Consider the following 18,913-nt stretch of genomic DNA (forward strand, 5'->3'; position numbering starts at 1 on the left):
AAATCATATCTTCTCACTATTCTATCTCATTTTAAGAACTGTAATCTAGCTTCCATTTTTAAACAATTATTTTTGAGTTCGTGTTTCATGCAATATTTATTCCAAACTTCAAAGAATGGCATTCAGTGCCCTGTTACAATATGACTACACTTTACCTTATAGACTATTTCAGGGCAACATAAAGTTCTCACTTCTCTCATAACAGTTATTTGTTGATTTTCCCTACTACAAGATGTTGAGATGTCTTTGTTCAAGCAGCTCACCTTGCCTAGAATTCCTTTATCATCTTTATTCTGTCTTTACATACATTTTGGTCAGCCCCATTTTTAAAGTTTTTAAAATTGTTATTATAAAGGTGATATACAGAGAGGTTACAGTTATGTAAGTGAGGTAAAGAGTACAATTCTTTTTGGACAATGTTACCTTTTTCCTCACTCTCTCCTAGTTTTCTTTTCTCCCATCCCCACCCACAAGATGTGTAGTTCATTTTCAAGATAGTGTCCAGTGAGATTCATGGCTGCATTTGTTCACCCTTTATCCCTCAATTTCTGTGCCTCCCCTTACACTCCCAAAGACATATAAATGAACAAACAGAACAAAACCAAACAAAAAAGTGAAGGACTTTCCCTCTTGTTCCATTTCCTGGAGTTCATTTTGATAAGTATTATTTTGTATGATCAAATACACATAGCCATTGTGCCTTTCTGTTCCTCTTCTAAGAGTATCCTCGGCTTTAGTCTCCTGTGGATGACTAGAGACCTATATTATTATGTGCTGGTATATTTTAGACCTAGCTTTCTCAAATGAGAGAAAACATGCACTGTTGGTTTCTGTGAACTTGGCTTACCACACTTAACATGATTTGTTCTAGGTCCATCCATTTCCTTGCAAATGGCATAATATTCTTTGTAATGGCTATGTAAAATTCTATTTTCTATAGATACCACATTTTTCGGGGGTCCACTTATCTATTGTAGATCATCAGGACTGTTTCCATAACTTGGCTATTATGAATAGTACAACCGTGAACATGTGTGTGCTTTATGGTATCCTGGTTGTGGTGCTCTGGATAGATGCCCAGAAGTGATATGGCTGGCTTGTAGGGAAGATCTATGTTTAATTTTATTGAGGAACCTCCAGACTGCATCAGCCCCATTTTTTTTTTTTTTTTTGGCAGTCCTGGGGCTTGAATTCAGGGTCTGAGCACTGTCCCTGGCCTCTTTTTGCTCAAGACTAGCACTTTACCACTTGAACCACAGCTCCACTTCTGGCTTTTTCTGTATGTGTGGTGCTGAGGATGGAACCCTGGGCTTCATGTATACAAGGCAAGCCCTCTGCCACTAGGCTATATTCCCAGCCCTATTAACCCCATTTTTATAAGCCCATCTCAAATGCTCCCTTGCCCAGGAAATGTTCCTGCTTGTCTTTTTTTTTTTTTTTTTTTTTTTTTTGGCCAGTCCTGGGCCTTGGACTCAGGGCCTGAGCACTGTCCCTGGCTTCTTCCCGCTCAAGGCTAGCACTCTGCCACTTGAGCCACAGCGCTGCTTCTGGCCGTTTTCTGTATATGTGGTGCTGGGGAATCGAACCTAGGGCCTCGTGTATCCGAGGCAGGCACTCTTGCCACTAGGCTATATCCCCAGCCCCTTTGCTTGTCTTTTTAAATTATGATTAATGTCACATTGCTGGGGCCTCATTGGGATTTATTTTGCATCCTATATATTTGACTTCCTATGTAGTTAAGATTAGTCTATATGTGTGTGTGTATGAGAGATTGATATGAGTCATATATACCACATACAATTCTGATAGGGTACTGCATAAATAACCCGTTCTTAATGTCAGCTGATTCAAATGTAAGCCGAAATGAATCTTCATTTTCTTTTAGTAGCATTGAGAAAAGCAATATTTTTACACATTATATATTAGTGTTTTACAAATCAAGTCTTTCTAATAGTACTTTCTTGAACAATAGAAAGGTGGCTGCCTAATGCTTAAAAGTCATAAATGTAAATACTCATTAGGGAAGGAGGAAGAGAAGAAGAGAGGAATGGTGGGAAGGAGGAGTGGGAGAGAGAGAACTAATGATAACAGTAACACTAAGATCTTTTAAACCATGGAAATCTTGGTTCCTCAGTCAATATGCACACGCTCTCCCCCACCCCCTTCCCTGCCCGGTGTACTTGGAGCCTTCTAACTGATACCTGCGTGCAGGCTGGCCTGTTATTTATTACTGGAAGATTAGAACGTGAGGCTAATAGGGACTTACTGCAGTGTTACTGCAGGTGAGTGCTAGAGGGCATGGAGGGGGGAGGGGAGGAAAGCAAAGTGGAAGCATGAGCGGTGACTGACAATTTCTTACAAAGCCACTTTATCCTTCTGTTTCTCTAAGTACAAATTTATCCTTGGCAAAAACCCTTTAGATTTCCTATTGAAGAGCTTATAGCTATTGAAACTTTCCAAGCTCTTGACCCTGGAAGAGCCAGTTTTGTAGTCAGGCAGCAAGATTTAAAACTAGGAAATCAATTAGATTCTCATGTGCTTCGGGGAGGCAGCAGCAGCTAAACAAACAAGCTGTTAAACTTGGGTTTGTGTTTTCTTTACCCAGTCCAGTTCTGGTATACTGGACTCAGGTAGAGATTTGGGTTGTTTTTCCTAATGAAATAAAATCATGAGGCCTTACCCTGCACAAAGTTCAGACAGGATTTTTTGTCTTTCTAAAATGTCTATATGAATAGGCTCCCTGGAGAGGAGTTAACAGAATAGGAAACAAAGACATGAAGGAGAAAAACAAAGTCACTTAGTGATGCCTAGCATAATTTCCTGTACCTCTGCTTTGTAATGTGAGCTCTGCAGCAAGCAAACCTTTATATGGCTAAAATTATGTGATCCTTATTATGTATTAAGGAATACCATGGCATGGAAAGATGAGAATATGTATTTACATGATGGCAAATAAGGTCTGGTGTGGAAAGAATAGTTTCTTCCTGAGCAAAGGAAGACAGAGCTTGGACCAATTTAATTCAGATTGGCTTTGTCAGCTGGCCGAGTTAACACAGTACTCTTAATTTATCGTGCTTTAGGATTGTTTGGCTTGACAGAAGGATAGTCCTGGTTCTTCTGAACCGTGACTGGCTATGCCCTGTCCATCTAAACACTTTTCCTTAGTGATCCGTGTTTTGGCAGCAGTCTCCTTTTTCTCAGCTCACTTCATCACTGCTTGTTTGCAAAAGGCCTGCCTATAATTGCAGAGACTTGGAACTTAAACATTAGCTTCCAAATAGGGACTGTGTAGCAGCCCTCTCTTAGCAAGTTAGGCGACTAAAGACATATGAAGCTGTTGTCCTGCTAGACTGGAGCAGCCCTGATGCTGGCCTTTCTCTTGTTTGGCTACAGCTGACAGCCAGAGGCAGGAGAGGAGGAGTCAGACCTTCATCCTGAAGAGACTTCAGGAACAAAAGCATGTACAGTGAGTACAGTTATTAGAAACAAGCTTTGCCATTCCTTCATTTAGGAGAGAAAATTGCAGAAGAGACAAGCAGTTTTGAGAGTGTATAGCTGGAATTTTTGCTTTCTGATTTGGCTTCAGAACACTCTTCTGGTTTAAATAGGTCTGTTGTTTGAAAAGTATTCTGCTGACATCAACTTTCTTTGGTCCAAAACTTATGGACTGTCACACAGAAAAAAACTGATGATAAATAAAGTAGGGAAAACCTTTCCAAAAAAAAATCAAGAAGGAAAATAAAATGCTTTAAAATTGTTGTTGTTTTCAGCATTTGCACTTTAAACATTGATCGTCTTTAGAATTGTAGAAAGGAAAGGATTTGATGGATGTTATTTTTAACAACAGCTGGGATAAAGGTGGTATTATCTCTAATGCTAGAAAGGTGACCACAGACAAGCATTTGCGAAGGGGAGGCTACAGGTTCCCCAAAAACTGGTTGATCATTCCACTTAGATCATCTTGGAGTCAGAGCTGTAACTTGGTGGGTACCTATGTGCACTTGACTTGATGTTTTCATTTGTATAGTTAGTGGCTTTTTGTTTTATTTCTTTGTGACTAGAAGGAATCTTTTTCTTTACAAATCACTTTTTTTTCAAAATAGAGCATTTATATCATTTAGTATAGACTTGCGCTGAATTATTTCCTATTTGTTGTATTAAATGGAGCATTTAATTTGGCTGGAAAAACAAGCTTGAATAATCAACATAAGGGGAGCAAAATTATACACAAAGGTTGTTAATATACTCTCAGCATTTTGAAGCATTTCCCTTGAATTATAAATATATCTTATTACATCAGATCTAGTTTTGCAAAATATAAGAAAGAGTCTGTCCACCCATGGGTGCAACATTTACATGTAAACGACTAGAATTGAAAAAGCTAATGTTTATAGTAATTTCTTTCCATGAAAATGGGTAGGTGATCCATTTTCTTCCAAGGCTTGCCATGCTGTTTTGACACGTGGAACATTATTTCTCAGTGACAAGAATACATGTGAAGAAAAAGCAAATAGATAAAAGATGGAAAAAAATGAAATGAAATTTGATTAAAACACTGCTTTGTATAAGTTCCCTTGTTCACAGTCTGCCCAGCTAAATGTGGAAATATCACACACAGGTTGGAATTGATGCAGGAAATTTTTTATTCAGCTCTTTTGGAGATCCTTGCTCTTTTCATGTGTGATTCATTACTCATGATTCATGTGACTCATGTCCTGCCCCGTTCTTTTACATTTTTGCCTTGCTACTTAAATTTCTGTCTTCTACATATACAGCTACATCTGTGTTGCTAATCTGCAGTGACACACTTCTATAGAGGAGAATCTCTCATATTTGTTATTCAAGGAAAAAATTAACAACACATAAGTATGTAAATAATGATTTTGATGTTTATAATGGTGATATTTTCTTTCTGCTAAGTAGGACAGATTTTGTGCTTTGGCACAAAAATTAATTTAATAGCTACACAGCTCTCAGCATAGGCAGGAAGGTTCTAAGAGTTCGGCAGTGTTTGGATTAATAACTGTAGACAGACACAGATTCTTGGGACCAGAGGAGATCTTACTGTTCAGCTAGTTTATGTTTTTTCATTTTGTAGGTTAGGAAACCAAATCCCAGAAATTGGAGTGTTATGCTTCAAATCATACAAAACTACATTGTACTCACTTGGTATATAGCCTAATGTTCTACATGGCAATGTTTGAGGTTGGCACATAATTCTTTGTTATGTTCTTTAGTTTATAGTAGAGTAATGCCAGAAAAGGCTCTGCTTTGATTTAGAAGTTATTTTTGTGTATGTGTACCAGTCCTGGAGCTTGAGCAAAGGGCCTGGGCACTGTCCCTGAGCTTTTTTGCTCAAGGCTAGCAGTATAGCTCAGTTGGTAAATCTGGACTCTCTGCTTCCAGATTTAGGAATTTTAATACAATGTCTACGTACTACCTTTCAGTTGTGCAAGTTTCTTTGGCAGGAGACTTGAGACAGTGGGTGGATATAGGTTTATCTGCAACAGTTCACTGTGCACTATTTATGGCATTTCGTTTTCTTCTAGGATGAATCTAGTTTCATAGAAGAGGGAATTACTGTGATAGCAATGTGTTCTTCATTTATAACCATTTCTGTATCCTTGAACTAACAATCTTTCTTAACCTTTAAGTTTCAGGTTCCTGCTTCAGGATTGATATTCTTTACTGATCCTTCACACAGAAGTATATTGGTTAATAATTTACAAGTATTTGGTGAAATCTGAACTAGAGCCTGACACATGTGGGGTTGTATCCCTTCCAGTGAAATTTGTTCCTTTTTAAAAAAATTGCTATGTCTAGTATTATTGTTATTTTAAAAGCCAAATACAACTATGGTTGAAAATTCAGAGTCTTCATTTCATGCTCTCACAATCAGGCAGAGAAAAGTGTCAAGATGTGGCCTAAAGCCATTTATTATAGCTGGTATTACAATGATAAACCCACTCTGTAACACATATCTTGATTTTGCAAATAACTTTGCTTTTAAAGGTTCATCTAAAAATCTCATTATCATTTATTTGGAAATTCAGATGCTCAACAAATTAGGAAAGGGGATTATATTACAGTGTTGAAAGGATTCTGAAATAATATAGTAATAACTATTTTATTTTATTGTTTTCTTGGTACTTAGGCTTAAACACAGGCTTTGCACTTGCTAGGCAGATACTCTACTAATGAGTCATGCTTCTAGCCTTTCTTGTACTATATTTTTGCTTGTGGTTCACTCACATTGCAATCCATCAATCTCATGCTTCCCATTGCAGCTGAGATGACAAGTGCTTACTGCACTGAACTTGGTGGTAAAGTTGACCTAGAACTGTAATTCTCCTACTATCAGCTGGCATGACAGGTGTGGCCCACCATGCCCAACTATTGGTTGTGAAAAGTCTCAAATGCATACCCAGGATGGCTTCCACATGCAATTCTCCTGTCCTTAGCCTCCAAAGTAGCAAGTATTATAAGAGTGTGCCATCAGTTTTTGGTGAGAGTAACTTATTCTTAAGGCTTTTGTGTATTCAACAAATTATTTTTACTAATTTGCATATTTCTGTATGGACAATTATGTGTTCATGGCCAGACTGGGAGTTACCTTGATTCCTCTCTCCTATTTTTGTAGATAAAAATACATTTGTTTTACTTACTAAGTGAATATTACGAATCTAACGAAATACGAGCTACTTTCTGACAATCTCCTTAAAATTCGAAAGTTTTGGTAAGCCACTTTTCATCTTTGTAGGAATGAAAGTGAAACTAACTTGAATGTGTAGCATCAGAGAAAGAAAACTCAAGGGAATAAAATTCCCTTGAGCAAAAAAAACCTGTTTCTGAGACTTAAAATAGCAGCATCTATGTAGAATGTTTACTTTAAAGTACAAGAGCCTAAAGTTAATTTATATTAAACTGATTACAAAAAGAAGCTAAATTTTACAGTTGAATTATTAGTAAATTAATTAACTTTATCTTTAAAAACCAATCCTACCTTATTATGACTTTGACTTGTTATTTTCACCTATTTGAGTAACATTTTACTATTAAGTTTTCAGTGCAATTCATTACTCTTGAAACTCCAGAAGACTGTAAAATTTTTAATATAACCTAATATTAATATTACTTAGGTTGAACATTTATTAGACCTTTTTGATATAACCCATGCAGAAAAGTAAAGATTTATAATTGCCTCATATCTATTTAACATATTTCAGAAATAAGCAACATCACCAGATTTTTGATAGTTACATTTTCTTCCTTCATTAATTAAATATTAAATATATTGATAGTGAAATGCTCGAGTTCGGATCCCCCCAGAGACCACCAGAGAACAAGACCAATGCAAGCAGCAAAAAGGGCGTTTATTTCAGGCTAGCTCGGTCCTCCGCGCACTCAGCAGGCTGGTGATGCTAAGAGGCCCTGAGCCTAGGGCTTCCAGCTGTTTTATACATACTTTGGGGAAGGCAGGGACTTAGCATACATCATAGCATCTTTTAAGAAATAAACACACACACTGCGGGAAAATTATAAAATAATTCTAAAGCATGTTTGGCGCATTTGGTGGCGGGAAGGAATCTGGAAAGGGTCATTGGTCAGATCAAGGGACTGACGCACTTAAAATTGATTGGTTAAGCCATAGGGGTGTAGCAAGGGGGATACGTGCACAGCTGCAGGGTTTTAATTAGATACTGGAAACCACACCTGGGTGGGGGAGTTCTGGAGTCACTCCAAAACTTGGTTTTCTTCTCTGCCCATCACTCTGATGGGTGTTTATGGTTTTTCCTGAGAACTCTCTGTCCCAGGGTGTTTTATGGTCTTTAGGGCTTACAGTAAGGTCAGTTAGGTACAGAATGGGGTCTTAGTACAATATGGAGTTACTCCGGTCCTTCACTCTGGCTCTTCAATAGTCAAATAATATTTGGATGTGTATAGTAGGGGAGTGTGAATTCAGTCTTACGAAAAAAGAGAAGCCACCTTTTGAGAGGTCAACTTGGAAGTCTTTATTAAAAAACCAGAGACTGCTGATGGACTTCTGACTCAAAGACCTACAGCCCAGAATGTCTCTTGCACAAAGCTTTTAGAGGCAAAACCCATATAACCAGTGTGAGAAATTAAACCTAACATAAATGTTATACATAGACAGAGCAAACTAGATGAGGATACTTAACTCTCACAAAAGTGTTATACATAAGCTAAGCTAACCATCCAGGGGAACAATCAAGGGCCATCAGGACCCAATTATCTAGAGAAAGCAAGACTTTCTTGGAGTTTTAACAATGCATGACACCTCTGCATTGCACAGGATGTCCTCTATCATCTCTAGAGTTCTCAGAAAGTCCTATCTTCTATTAAGATGCTAAGATAGCATTACTTAGATCCAATATCTGTATTTCAAAAGGAACAAGGGAGAATTGGTATTTGGGTACACAGTACCCCTATCATTTGTAGTTTTTTTTTTAATATGCTTGATCTTGGGGCTGGCATGTAGAGAATCAAGATATCTTTTTGTTTTTGTTATGAGCAATGGTTTCTTAATTTAGATATCTAGCTTAATTTAGAAATCCTGTTTCTTCTGCGAAATATCATTTCTTTATTTGGCAATCTGGTCTGACTTGCTTTCTCCTTTCCTCTTTCCTTTCAGCTGTTTTGGAAAGAAGTAAGATTTGGACATCTCCATGTTAACTATGAACGTGACACTTTCCCCCCTGAGGTCACAGGACTTGGATCCCATGGCAACTGATGCTTCACCCATGGCTGTCAACATGACACCCACAGTGGAGCAGGGAGAGGGAGAAGAGGCCATGAAGGACATAGATTCTGACCAGCAGTATGAAAAGCCACCCCCACTCCACACAGGGGCTGATTGGAAGATTGTCCTCCACTTACCTGAAATTGAGACCTGGCTCCGGATGACCTCAGAAAGGGTCAGAGACCTAACCTATTCAGTCCAGCAGGACTCAGACAGCAAGCATGTGGATGTTCATCTAGTACAACTAAAGGTAAGCCAGGTCTGGACTTCAGTTCTCTTGGGACAGAAAAGGCTATATTATATAGTTACCAGTGAGAATCTGTCAAGGAAGAAGCACAGTCTGAAACCATTATTCTTCAAGGTAAACATAGACAAAATTAATCCTCTTTTGATTTTACTTCATGTGCCCCAAAATAAAACTGTCTTTTAGAGATAAAGAAGTGGAAAAAGGGAGGGACATTTTTGTGCAATGTCATAGAAATTACTTATAAAGAAAAATATTTTAAAACTGTTACAAAAGGTTTAGTGGAAGACTCATAGGTAAAACATCAAGCTGAACAGTGATTATGAGCACGTTGTGATTATTATTTTCTGTTGGAGCTGATTCTGTCTTCGTGGAAAATAATGGATTCTGGTGTAGCAAGGAAGGGCATTGTTCTCCTTTTAAGTCAGAGTCCTTTTATCCAGATATAATGCATCATGCAGAACAAAGATATTTTTATAGCTACTCATCAAAATCTCAAGCATTCTAAAAGTGCCTGTGGCTTTTAGAGCTCCCTATAAAAATCCTGACCATTGCAATAATGAATTGGAGGTGCTAGTTTTTTTTTTTTTTTATTTTCAGGGGGGACATAGTACTGTGGGGTTTGAACTCAGGTACTCACACTTTTTATGCTGTTATACTATTGCTGTACCACAGGAGCCCTGCTTAATGCTGATTATTATTATTATTAATTTTTTTTGCCAGTCCTGGGGCTTGAACTCAGGGCCTGAGGTAATGCCAAGTATTATTAGAAAAATAAAGTAGAATTATAACCAATTAAGCCTAGGGAATTGGCTTCATCTCCATATGTAAATTTCTAGTCAGTTAGATGGTAATCCTAAAATCTATTTACCTAAACTTGTTCTTCCTAAATGACTTGAAACAAAAGGCTAAATAGTTCTTGGGTCTTAACACTTAAATTCTGTACAAGGTGTAGCCATTAGAGAATAAATGATGGGCAAATTGGGGAGAGCACATGTTCCAATGGTTGGAGCAAATCTCCTTTAGCCTTTTCAGGTTGCTCAACAGATATGGACCAGGCTATTGCATTAGTGTTCAAGAATGAGAAGGAAGAAGGAAAGGGTGGGAAGGGAAGAGGGGAGGGAAAGGGGAGAGGGAAGAGAAAGGAGAGAGGGAAGAGGAGAGAGCAGAGAAGGGGAGGGGAGAAGGGAGGGGGAGAGGGAACCGGGGACAGGGGGAAGGCAGAGGGAGGAAAAGAACAGAAAAGCCAGAACATCATAGGTGCCTGGGCTTCTCCCAGATTGAACTGGCCTCAGTCTCTTTTCCAAAGGTTCTCGAGAAAAACATATAAGGGTAACAGAAAGACTAGGAGCTAGTTTCAACAGAATGCAAGCCCCAGTTGGCTCCCTGTGGCAGCAAGGAGTGATGTGACTTAGTCCTTGAAATACGGTTAGCTTAGCCAGAGGAGAAGCTCTCCAACATGTTGGTGCTAGAATATAATAGAAGTCAGGAGGCTTTACTTTGACATGTCTAGGCTTTTATCTCCTCTAATACTATACTAACATGTAGCTCAATAAGTAGATACAGTTTAGGACTTATAAGGAAAGTCAACTATTACCCTCCAGAATCTCAGATTTATATATATATATATACATATATACATATATGTACATATATACGTATATATACATATATACGTATATATATACGTATACGTATATACGTATACATATACGTATACGTATATACGTATATATGTACATATGTATATATGTACATATGTATATACGTATATATGTACATATGTACGTATATATATACATATATGTATATATGTATGTATATATATGTGATAACTGATGAACGAGAATGGAATTACCTTTAGAGATCCAAGCAAAAACATGATTAAAGGGACTTAAAATATCAATATGTCAATTAACTTCATTTAACTCATCAGTTCATTAATTAACAAATAATGTTGTATGGGAAGGTAAAGTTTTTGTGCCACAAAGCAGAGTTGTATTTAGTGCTTGAGACATCATCTTCAGAGCAATTTGCCTTTTTCTTATTGTAACTACCGATCATCTTTTTACCTTATCAAAAGGCATTTCATACATGTCCATATTAGCACTATTCCTGGGTGTGGTTACGGGGGGGGGGTAGGAATCAGCACAGTTATTACATATAGTCAATCAATGAAATTGACAAATTAAAATTGTCTTATCTTCATTTCATTCTAGGATTGATATGATTAATTTTGGGGGTGCTTATTTCAACAAGTTGCATAAACATTTTCTGTTATGTTTTCAAATATTTTGTAATCATGGTGCTTAATGAGTGCAAATCAAGCTTTGATCACTGTGTGTGGTCTCTAAAACTCTCCACACAAAGCATTTAGTTATATGTTACATGTTTAGTTATGTTTTTCCTTTACTATGTAACATTTCTTTATCCAGCCAAATTAAGCACTTGGATACAATTAAAATTAAGGTCACTATTTTAGATTTTCACATTGAACTATAAATATAAGAGGAAACTAAGCACAGTGTTTTATATGTGGTAACAGAACAATAAAATCTTGTAGAATCAGCTTTCAAATGAGACTGGTGGCAAAAGCAGAAGACCAGGCCCAGCCATTTTATATGGAGGTAGGATGTGGTACTGAGTGTTCCTTGGACTCCACCCTGAGTTGTCACCAGGGCAGTGTGAGAAAGGAGAAAGGGCTGCCAGCATGGTTAACATGGCTTCCTGATGGGCTCAGGGGAACCTTTTGCTTGTTGGGTGAGGACAAGTGGAAAGAACATTCCTCTTTCTTTCAATATTGGTGCTTAACAAATTAGCTCTGCCTAAGATGGCAGTGGTAGCACAAAAGTGACATCCGTGAAGTCCAAGGATCAAGGTTGATTCTTGGGCACGTTGAAAACAGAATTCTGAGTAGAACTAAACTTTTGATATCAATAGTTAAGGGGTTAGATGATTCTGATCTTGAATGTTTACATGACCATACATTAAAGCCTGAAGTGTTCATATTATGATATCTCTGGACCAATACTGTACAGCTTAAATAAGATCAAAGAAAAAAATGCCTTTGTATTCTGAAAGCATAGACATTTTCCTTTCTGTTCTACAGACGATGATTTTTCCAGAGGTCAGTATCAAACCATTTAATGGGTGATTGATTTAGCTAAAATGATAAAGTAAAATAGAATCATGTGATGAATGGATCACTATTTTTCAAATCTTTAAAAATTATTTACACATATAAGGGAGGCTAAAATGTAAATGTAAAGCTAGATCAGTTTGATATTTGGGACAATTCTTAACTTAAGTCAGTATCTTTGACATGTACTCTAAATTCGGAATGTACTATACAAGTAAATTTAATCTGGTGCCCTTTTTGTATAATCTTATTGGGTTTTTTCCCCCTTATATGGGTTAAACTTACATGAAATGGCCATTAATGTTGTAGCCCTCAAAGTATGCTGAAATCTCAGAAAACTAAACAGTGGAACTGATGTAGCTATAAGTGGGTATGAGAACTTAAAAATTATTTTAATTTTTCCTAAGCGCAGATTTGTAGCCATAATCTCTCTCTCTCTCTCTCTTTTTTTTGGTTCATGTGTGCTATAGTCTTAGTCTCTCTCCTAGACTCATAGGTTGAAGTCTTAACCTCCAAGGTGATGGTAATAAGAGGTAGAGCTTCGAGGAGGTGATAAAGTCACCACTTTCAGGAATCAGGTTAGTGACTTTTTATGAAAAGGCAGGAGGAAACCTATATTTCCATTTTGGTATGTGAGGATGCAAAAACAAGGCTTAGAAGCAAAGCACAAGACCTTTTCCAGATACTGTTTCCATTGTTGCCTTGACCCTGGACTTTCTAGCCTCCAGAATGATGAACAATACATTTTTGTTATTTATAAATTATTTTGTTTAAAATATTTTGTGATAGCTGCCAGAATGGACAGAAAACATGTTTATCTTAGGTGGCATCTTCTTAGTGAAGGTAGATACTAGTTTTCAGGTGGCTTGGGGGTGTGTGGTTATTTTATTATATTTATTAGTGGAAGAATTTCACCTATGCAAGTTCTTGAGTTCAAGCACCACTATTGCGGGGAAAAAAGTAAAAAGATATTCAGGAACTGGGCACTGGTGGCGCATGCATGTAATCCTAGCTTCTCAGGAGGCTGACATCTGAGGATGGTGGTTTAAAGCCAACCTGGCAGGAAAGTCCATGAAACTCTTCTCTCCAATTAACCACCAAGAAGCCAGAAATGGAACTGTAGGTTAAGTGGCAGAGTACTAGCCTTGAGCAACACAGCTCAGAGACAGCACTCAGGACCTGAGTTCAAGCCCCCAGATCAGCGTGCATGCCTGTGCATGACACACACACACACACACACACACACACACACACACACACACAATATTCAGTGATTGACAAACTAATTTTAGATATCCAGAAGACAAAATTATGTGGGAAAAATCTGTCTCAATTAATTATTGAGTAATTTCCTCCCCATATAGCTAATGCTAAGAAAATATTTTCTAATGTCAAATGATTAACATATTTTCATATTGATTTTGGGAGATGATCTAAGTCTCAGTCCTAGCACCTTCTTTGTTCTGTGTACAGATATTCTTGGTTAAGATATGAAAAGCACTACATTACAAAATGAATTTTTAATAGTTTTTGACACCAGAAGATCTTTGAGTACTCATGCATTGCAGCCAACTGCACTCATGTATTTAGTATTGTCAAGGTAGCTCAACAAGTCTATTAGACTATTTGCGTGTTATTTTATTATTTATTAATTATGTTTTTGGTGGTACTGGAGTTTGAATTTAGGGCTTGTTGCTTGTGGGGCTGGCATGCTGCTATCACCTAATCATACTTTGTACCCTGCTTTTTTTCCGTGTGTGTGTGTGTGTGTGTGTGTGTGCGTGTGCACACACGAGCAAGCGCCAGGACTGGGGCTTCAATTCAAGGCCTGGGTGCTGTCCCTGAGCTTTTTTGGTCAAGGCTAGCACTCCACCATTTGAGCCACAGCTCCATGTCCAGTTCTTTTTGGTGGTTCATTGGAGACAAGAGTCACACAGACTTTCCTGCCTGGACTGGCTTTGAACTGTAATTCTCAAATCTCAGCCTCTTTAGTAGCTAAGATTGCAGGCATGAGCCACAAGTTCAGAGCCTAGCCCTGCTTTTTTGTTCCCCCTAGATATTTTGAACATGGAGTGCTTTGGCTTGCCTTGAACCTCAATTCTCAACTTCCTGAATAGTTAGGAAGGTATGAGCTATTGGTCTCTGACTCATAATGTCATTTTTGATTAGCATGGAAATCGAGGATTATTACAGATTGCATAATTTGAAAGAAACTATTAAAATGAAGTTCAGATAAAAGTAATAAGACCGTAAAAGGATTTGAAAATTAGTTTAATAGGAAAAGTCAGAAGAAATGAGCTTTACTTTGATTAGAGAAATGTCATGGAGATTTGTTCATTAAAAATGTTTGCTTAACAGTGCTAATACATGCTATTACTAAGCAACAATCACCATCTATTTTTATGGTTTCAAGGGGTGAGATGTTTGTAGGGGAAACTGCCAGAATATAGGAGGATATATGGTAGGATATGAGTTAATTCTTTTAGTAGCACTCACTGTAGTCCCAAGATGTGGCAATTTTACTTATAATCTCAATAAGAGATTTTACTTATAAACTCTTATTTAGTTATCACAAAGTGGAAGAAGTTTGAGACGAGGTAATTCAGTCTGAAAATGCTACAAGTGATCAGTTTGGGAGTAAGACCCTGATTTTGAGGCTTCTGCTTTAGTGCAATGGATGACCTCAACCTTCACACACTCAGGTATGAGAAATTCAGGTGGCTTCTAGCTCTGGTTGTCTTGTAGACAGTAAAGTTGAATAGGTGTGCATGTGTGTCACTATTTTTAAATTAAGAAGATTCAATCTATGTGTATTTTAATTAATCACAGGTGGGAAGGTGAGGAATTTGAAGTAGGGAGGTAAGGGAAGTTCTGGGTCCCTTTGAGTGTGAGGTCATGGCCACCCTGAATAAGGAAGATAATTTATTTCCCTCCTTTTGTTATTTGCCGCATCCTTGTCTATGCTTCCCCCACCCGCTTTAAAAGTTTTCATTTTAAAAGAGGGAAATGTCTGATGTCATTAAAATGATACTAAGACGTGTATGACTAGCATCTTAAGATAGAGGTGGGTAGAACAAGAGATGAATATGTTTAATGAGAAGCATCTCACTGCAGAGTAGAATATCCTGGAAAAAATACTATTGCCTAGCCCATTTCAGACTAGCTGCCCCAGAATCCAGGTTAAATTTGGGCATTATTAGCCTTTTAAACTTTTTATGATTCCAGGTAATTCCAGTACTTTGCTAAAGCTGACAATCTCTTGGAGATATGTCTTGAACAAAATGTTTTGGGTATATATTACTTGTGTCATACATCAATGTGATGTGCATAAATTTCTCTCGATTTTCTTGTGACCTCACAAAGTCAGTACAAACCAAACATAGGAAAGAGCTGAGTACATGCCACGCACTGATCTATATGTTTTGAATATACTGTCTTAAGTTATTTTCCTAAAAAAAAACCCCAGTAGATGAGACAAAGCATATATTCCTCTCTCATTTAATTCCTCAACAAGTTATTAGACTAGGAACTGTCTTATGGAGATGTGTAGGAGCAGGGGATAGCTCACTTGAGGTTGTACAGGTTGCATGTGAAATCGCTCCTTTTGACGTGTCCCATGTGACCTACACAGACACATGGAACCACTTTGTATATAGTCCTAGGAGATAACAGGCAAAGAATGCACAGAGGGAAATTTTCCTCAATGGAGCCAAAGAATAGTTGGAGACAACATTATGAAGCTTTGTGAAAACACATTTGGAAGGACCGACCATGAAAACTTAAAATGCCTCAGAAGAGCCTGGACTTGATAAAAATATCCACAAAGATAAAATGTGGGAATATCCCATGTCTTAAGATGAGTTTAAAGGTATACAGGGTGATCTAGAGAGGGAAGAGATATGACATGGTTATAAGGCTTGTTTATATGACATGGTTATAAGTGATATTAAGTGGCTGGACTTAGGTTTCTTAGGTGGACTAAGAAACAAGAAAAAGCTCATCAGTCCGGATGACTGATGGCTTCTCAAAGAGTGAGCAAGAGAGTTGGGGTGACTGGATTCTGTAGTTTAACTTGCTCTCATCAACCTCATACTGAATTGACATGCCTATTGCCACTTGGTGTCAGTGAATGAGTTGTTTTTCCTTGTATAAATGTGAATATAATTTAAAAAACAGATTAGAATTCATCCTTCTGTTTATTTTAGCAACATAGTTTTTACTAGCAGTGTTTTGGGTGCAAGGTGCTTCTATTGTTCTGTGAAAGCTTACAAGAATATTTGAGTCAGTAAGATTTGCAAAATGTAACATTAAGTGGAAATGAGTATGTGAAGGGAACATGGTAAGCTATTTGCTCTTCTCTTGAGGAAGAAGAGCTTCATGTAGGGTCCATAGTAACATTAGTTCACTAGGAAGAATCTGGCCTTAGATAAATTATTCAGTGCTTCTTGCATTTCTTCCATCTATTCAGAAACTTAATTTCTGTCAAAAGCCTATATCATAATTCAAATAATATTGTGAACGATGGCTGCAACTCAAGCATTTACCCCTGTAAAGGAAATTCATAGTTCACTGACTGAAGAAAAATCTACCTTGGTAATGGTGAAATCAGGCAATAGGGACGTGGTGGGGAAAGAGATTTTCACTGAGCACTGTTCTGTAGTCTTTCAAATTGTGTATGTGTCTATGTCTCCATCCTAAAACTAAAAGTGAAGTGTTATTTTGAAAAATACTTAATTACAGCTGCCTTCCCAGATCAAATACAAACATTAGGGCATGATCTGTCACTTCCTTCAGAATCTAGACTCAGTTGTCTTGTTCTTCCTTCCCATGAGATTTTCCTTTCTTTCCCGTAACAAGTCAGGCCTTGTCAGAAAGCCATGCCCTGATATATAGTGTCCTCTCTCCCTGGAAAATCATCCTGCTCTTTACCCTAGACTTCTTTAGAAAAAGTGTTATACATCCTCTGAATGTCAACTATCATGTCATCTGCATAGTGAAATGATTTTGCAGGGCAAGCTGGTGAATCTCCTCACATTTTTCTCTGGTGCTCATGTTATAAATATGCTTTGCAAGAACCACTGGAGTCACACAAAAATAAAGAATTGCTTCAGAAAGGAAAATTTTACTTCTGCAGAAGGGTGCTTCATTAGCCAGAAATCTGGCAGGCAAGCCCACAGAGCAGGCAGGGCTCCCCTGTTAGTCCCTAACGCAGCAGGCCTGGGCCCTCTGCTCAGATTGCTTGAGCTCAGGCTCACAATCTGCTGGAGACTGATTAGTTTGAGTAGAGTAAGATGTATTTACATAAGGTGGCCATTAAAAGACTTTGAAATAAGACTAACAGTATACAAGTGATTTCAAAACATACCTCTGCCCTCTGCCATTTCTTGAACAATCTGAGGTGTGTCTTTTGAAGAGTGCCCTAATTCCATCTTGGAAAAACCAGTTAAGAAAACCTTATATGTCAAAAATCCTCATCCCAAAGCAGTTTCTTTTTTCCTTTCTGTACTTGCTGATATTGTCTTAGCGGAATAAACAAGATCCAAGCTACTACAAACCACTAGAAAGGACAGGTTTTCCTATATTCACATACTATGGTCCTGGACAGATAACAAGTTGAGAGGTCTGAGAGGTCACTATTCCAGCTTTTAGAAGTCTGTTTCCCTCTCTGACTCCATACTAGTATGACTTTGAAATATGAACAGAAGAAAACGTTCAGGGGCTGTGAATGGACACCTGAGCTGTCCGTCAGGGTGGAGCTCCAAGGGACCTCCCAAAGGGGCGGCGAACAACTATGTCATAGCCCTCAGGACCACCTCTGGGTTCATCATCCGCAGCCATCTTGGTGCAAACGCATCTGAGGCGGGAGGCGGGGCTGGTTAGCAGCCACAGGGCCCCAGGGCTGGGAAAAGAGGCGGTGCCAGCTAGAACCACCTAATGATGCAAGGCATCTGGGCAGGTGTGCCCCACAGCATATATTCCTTAAAGAGAGTTCTCACACCTAGAAATTTGAGGATGTTTGTATTTCATTTTGTTTGTCGTAGGATAGGATCATCCTTGGCACTTTACACCTGAGTAGGAGTCACTTGGGAGAGAAACTCTCACCTCAAAAGCTCTGCTTGTATGCTGGGGTGCTGCTGGGGCTCAACTATGTAATTCTAGCTACTTAAGAGGTTGAGATGTGAGGATCTCGGTTCAAAGCCAGTCCAGGTAGGAGAGTCCACAGTAATCACCAAAAGCCAGAAGTGGAGCTCTGTGGCAGAGTATGTAGCCTTGAGCATACAAGGTCAAAGACAGTGCCCAAGCTCTGAGTTCAAGACTGGCACACAGGAAAAGTTCCACTTACAATTTTTAAAATAGCATACCTGTGATTATTTAGAGATAAGATTACAAGAAGTTGTTCAAAGATGATGAGCTATTTTAGATTGAGTTTTTCTGTAATATGTTTCATACAGAAAAGTACAGGTTTTGCACAGATGGGTACACAGACTCCTTATTGTCACGGTATAAGTGATTTGTTAAACATAATCTTAATGATTTCTCGAATTCTTTATGAATGTCTATATATTATAGGATTATGGTCTTTTACAATAAGTTAGATCAGTCAAAACAAATTTAATTTGTAAGGATTAATACAGAAGATGAATTTATTTTGTATATACTGGGCTACCTTTTTCTTTTTTCTTTTTGTCCTTCCTGTGATCTACATGTATCTTCCCTTAGTAATTATAAACTTCAGATATCTATAATTTTAAAAACTTTCTTTTTAAGC

The 18,913-nt window shown here is 38.0% G+C and overlaps 1 protein-coding gene across 1 annotated transcript in view; it reads left to right on the forward strand.

The window, feature by feature from the left end:
- Window positions 1-3,366: 3,366 nt before the first annotated feature.
- Window positions 3,367-18,913, forward strand: part of Akap6 (A-kinase anchoring protein 6) — a 334,863-nt gene continuing 319,316 nt past the window's right edge. Inside the window, exons 1-2 of the mRNA XM_048362246.1 lie at window positions 3,367-3,466; window positions 8,654-9,011. Coding sequence (XP_048218203.1) covers window positions 8,688-9,011 — 324 coding nt within the window. The 5' untranslated portion in view covers window positions 3,367-3,466; window positions 8,654-8,687. The remainder of the gene's footprint in view (window positions 3,467-8,653; window positions 9,012-18,913) is intronic.

Source organism: Perognathus longimembris, chromosome 14 (assembly GCF_023159225.1).
Source record: "Perognathus longimembris pacificus isolate PPM17 chromosome 14, ASM2315922v1, whole genome shotgun sequence".
NCBI lineage: Eukaryota > Metazoa > Chordata > Mammalia > Rodentia > Heteromyidae > Perognathus > Perognathus longimembris.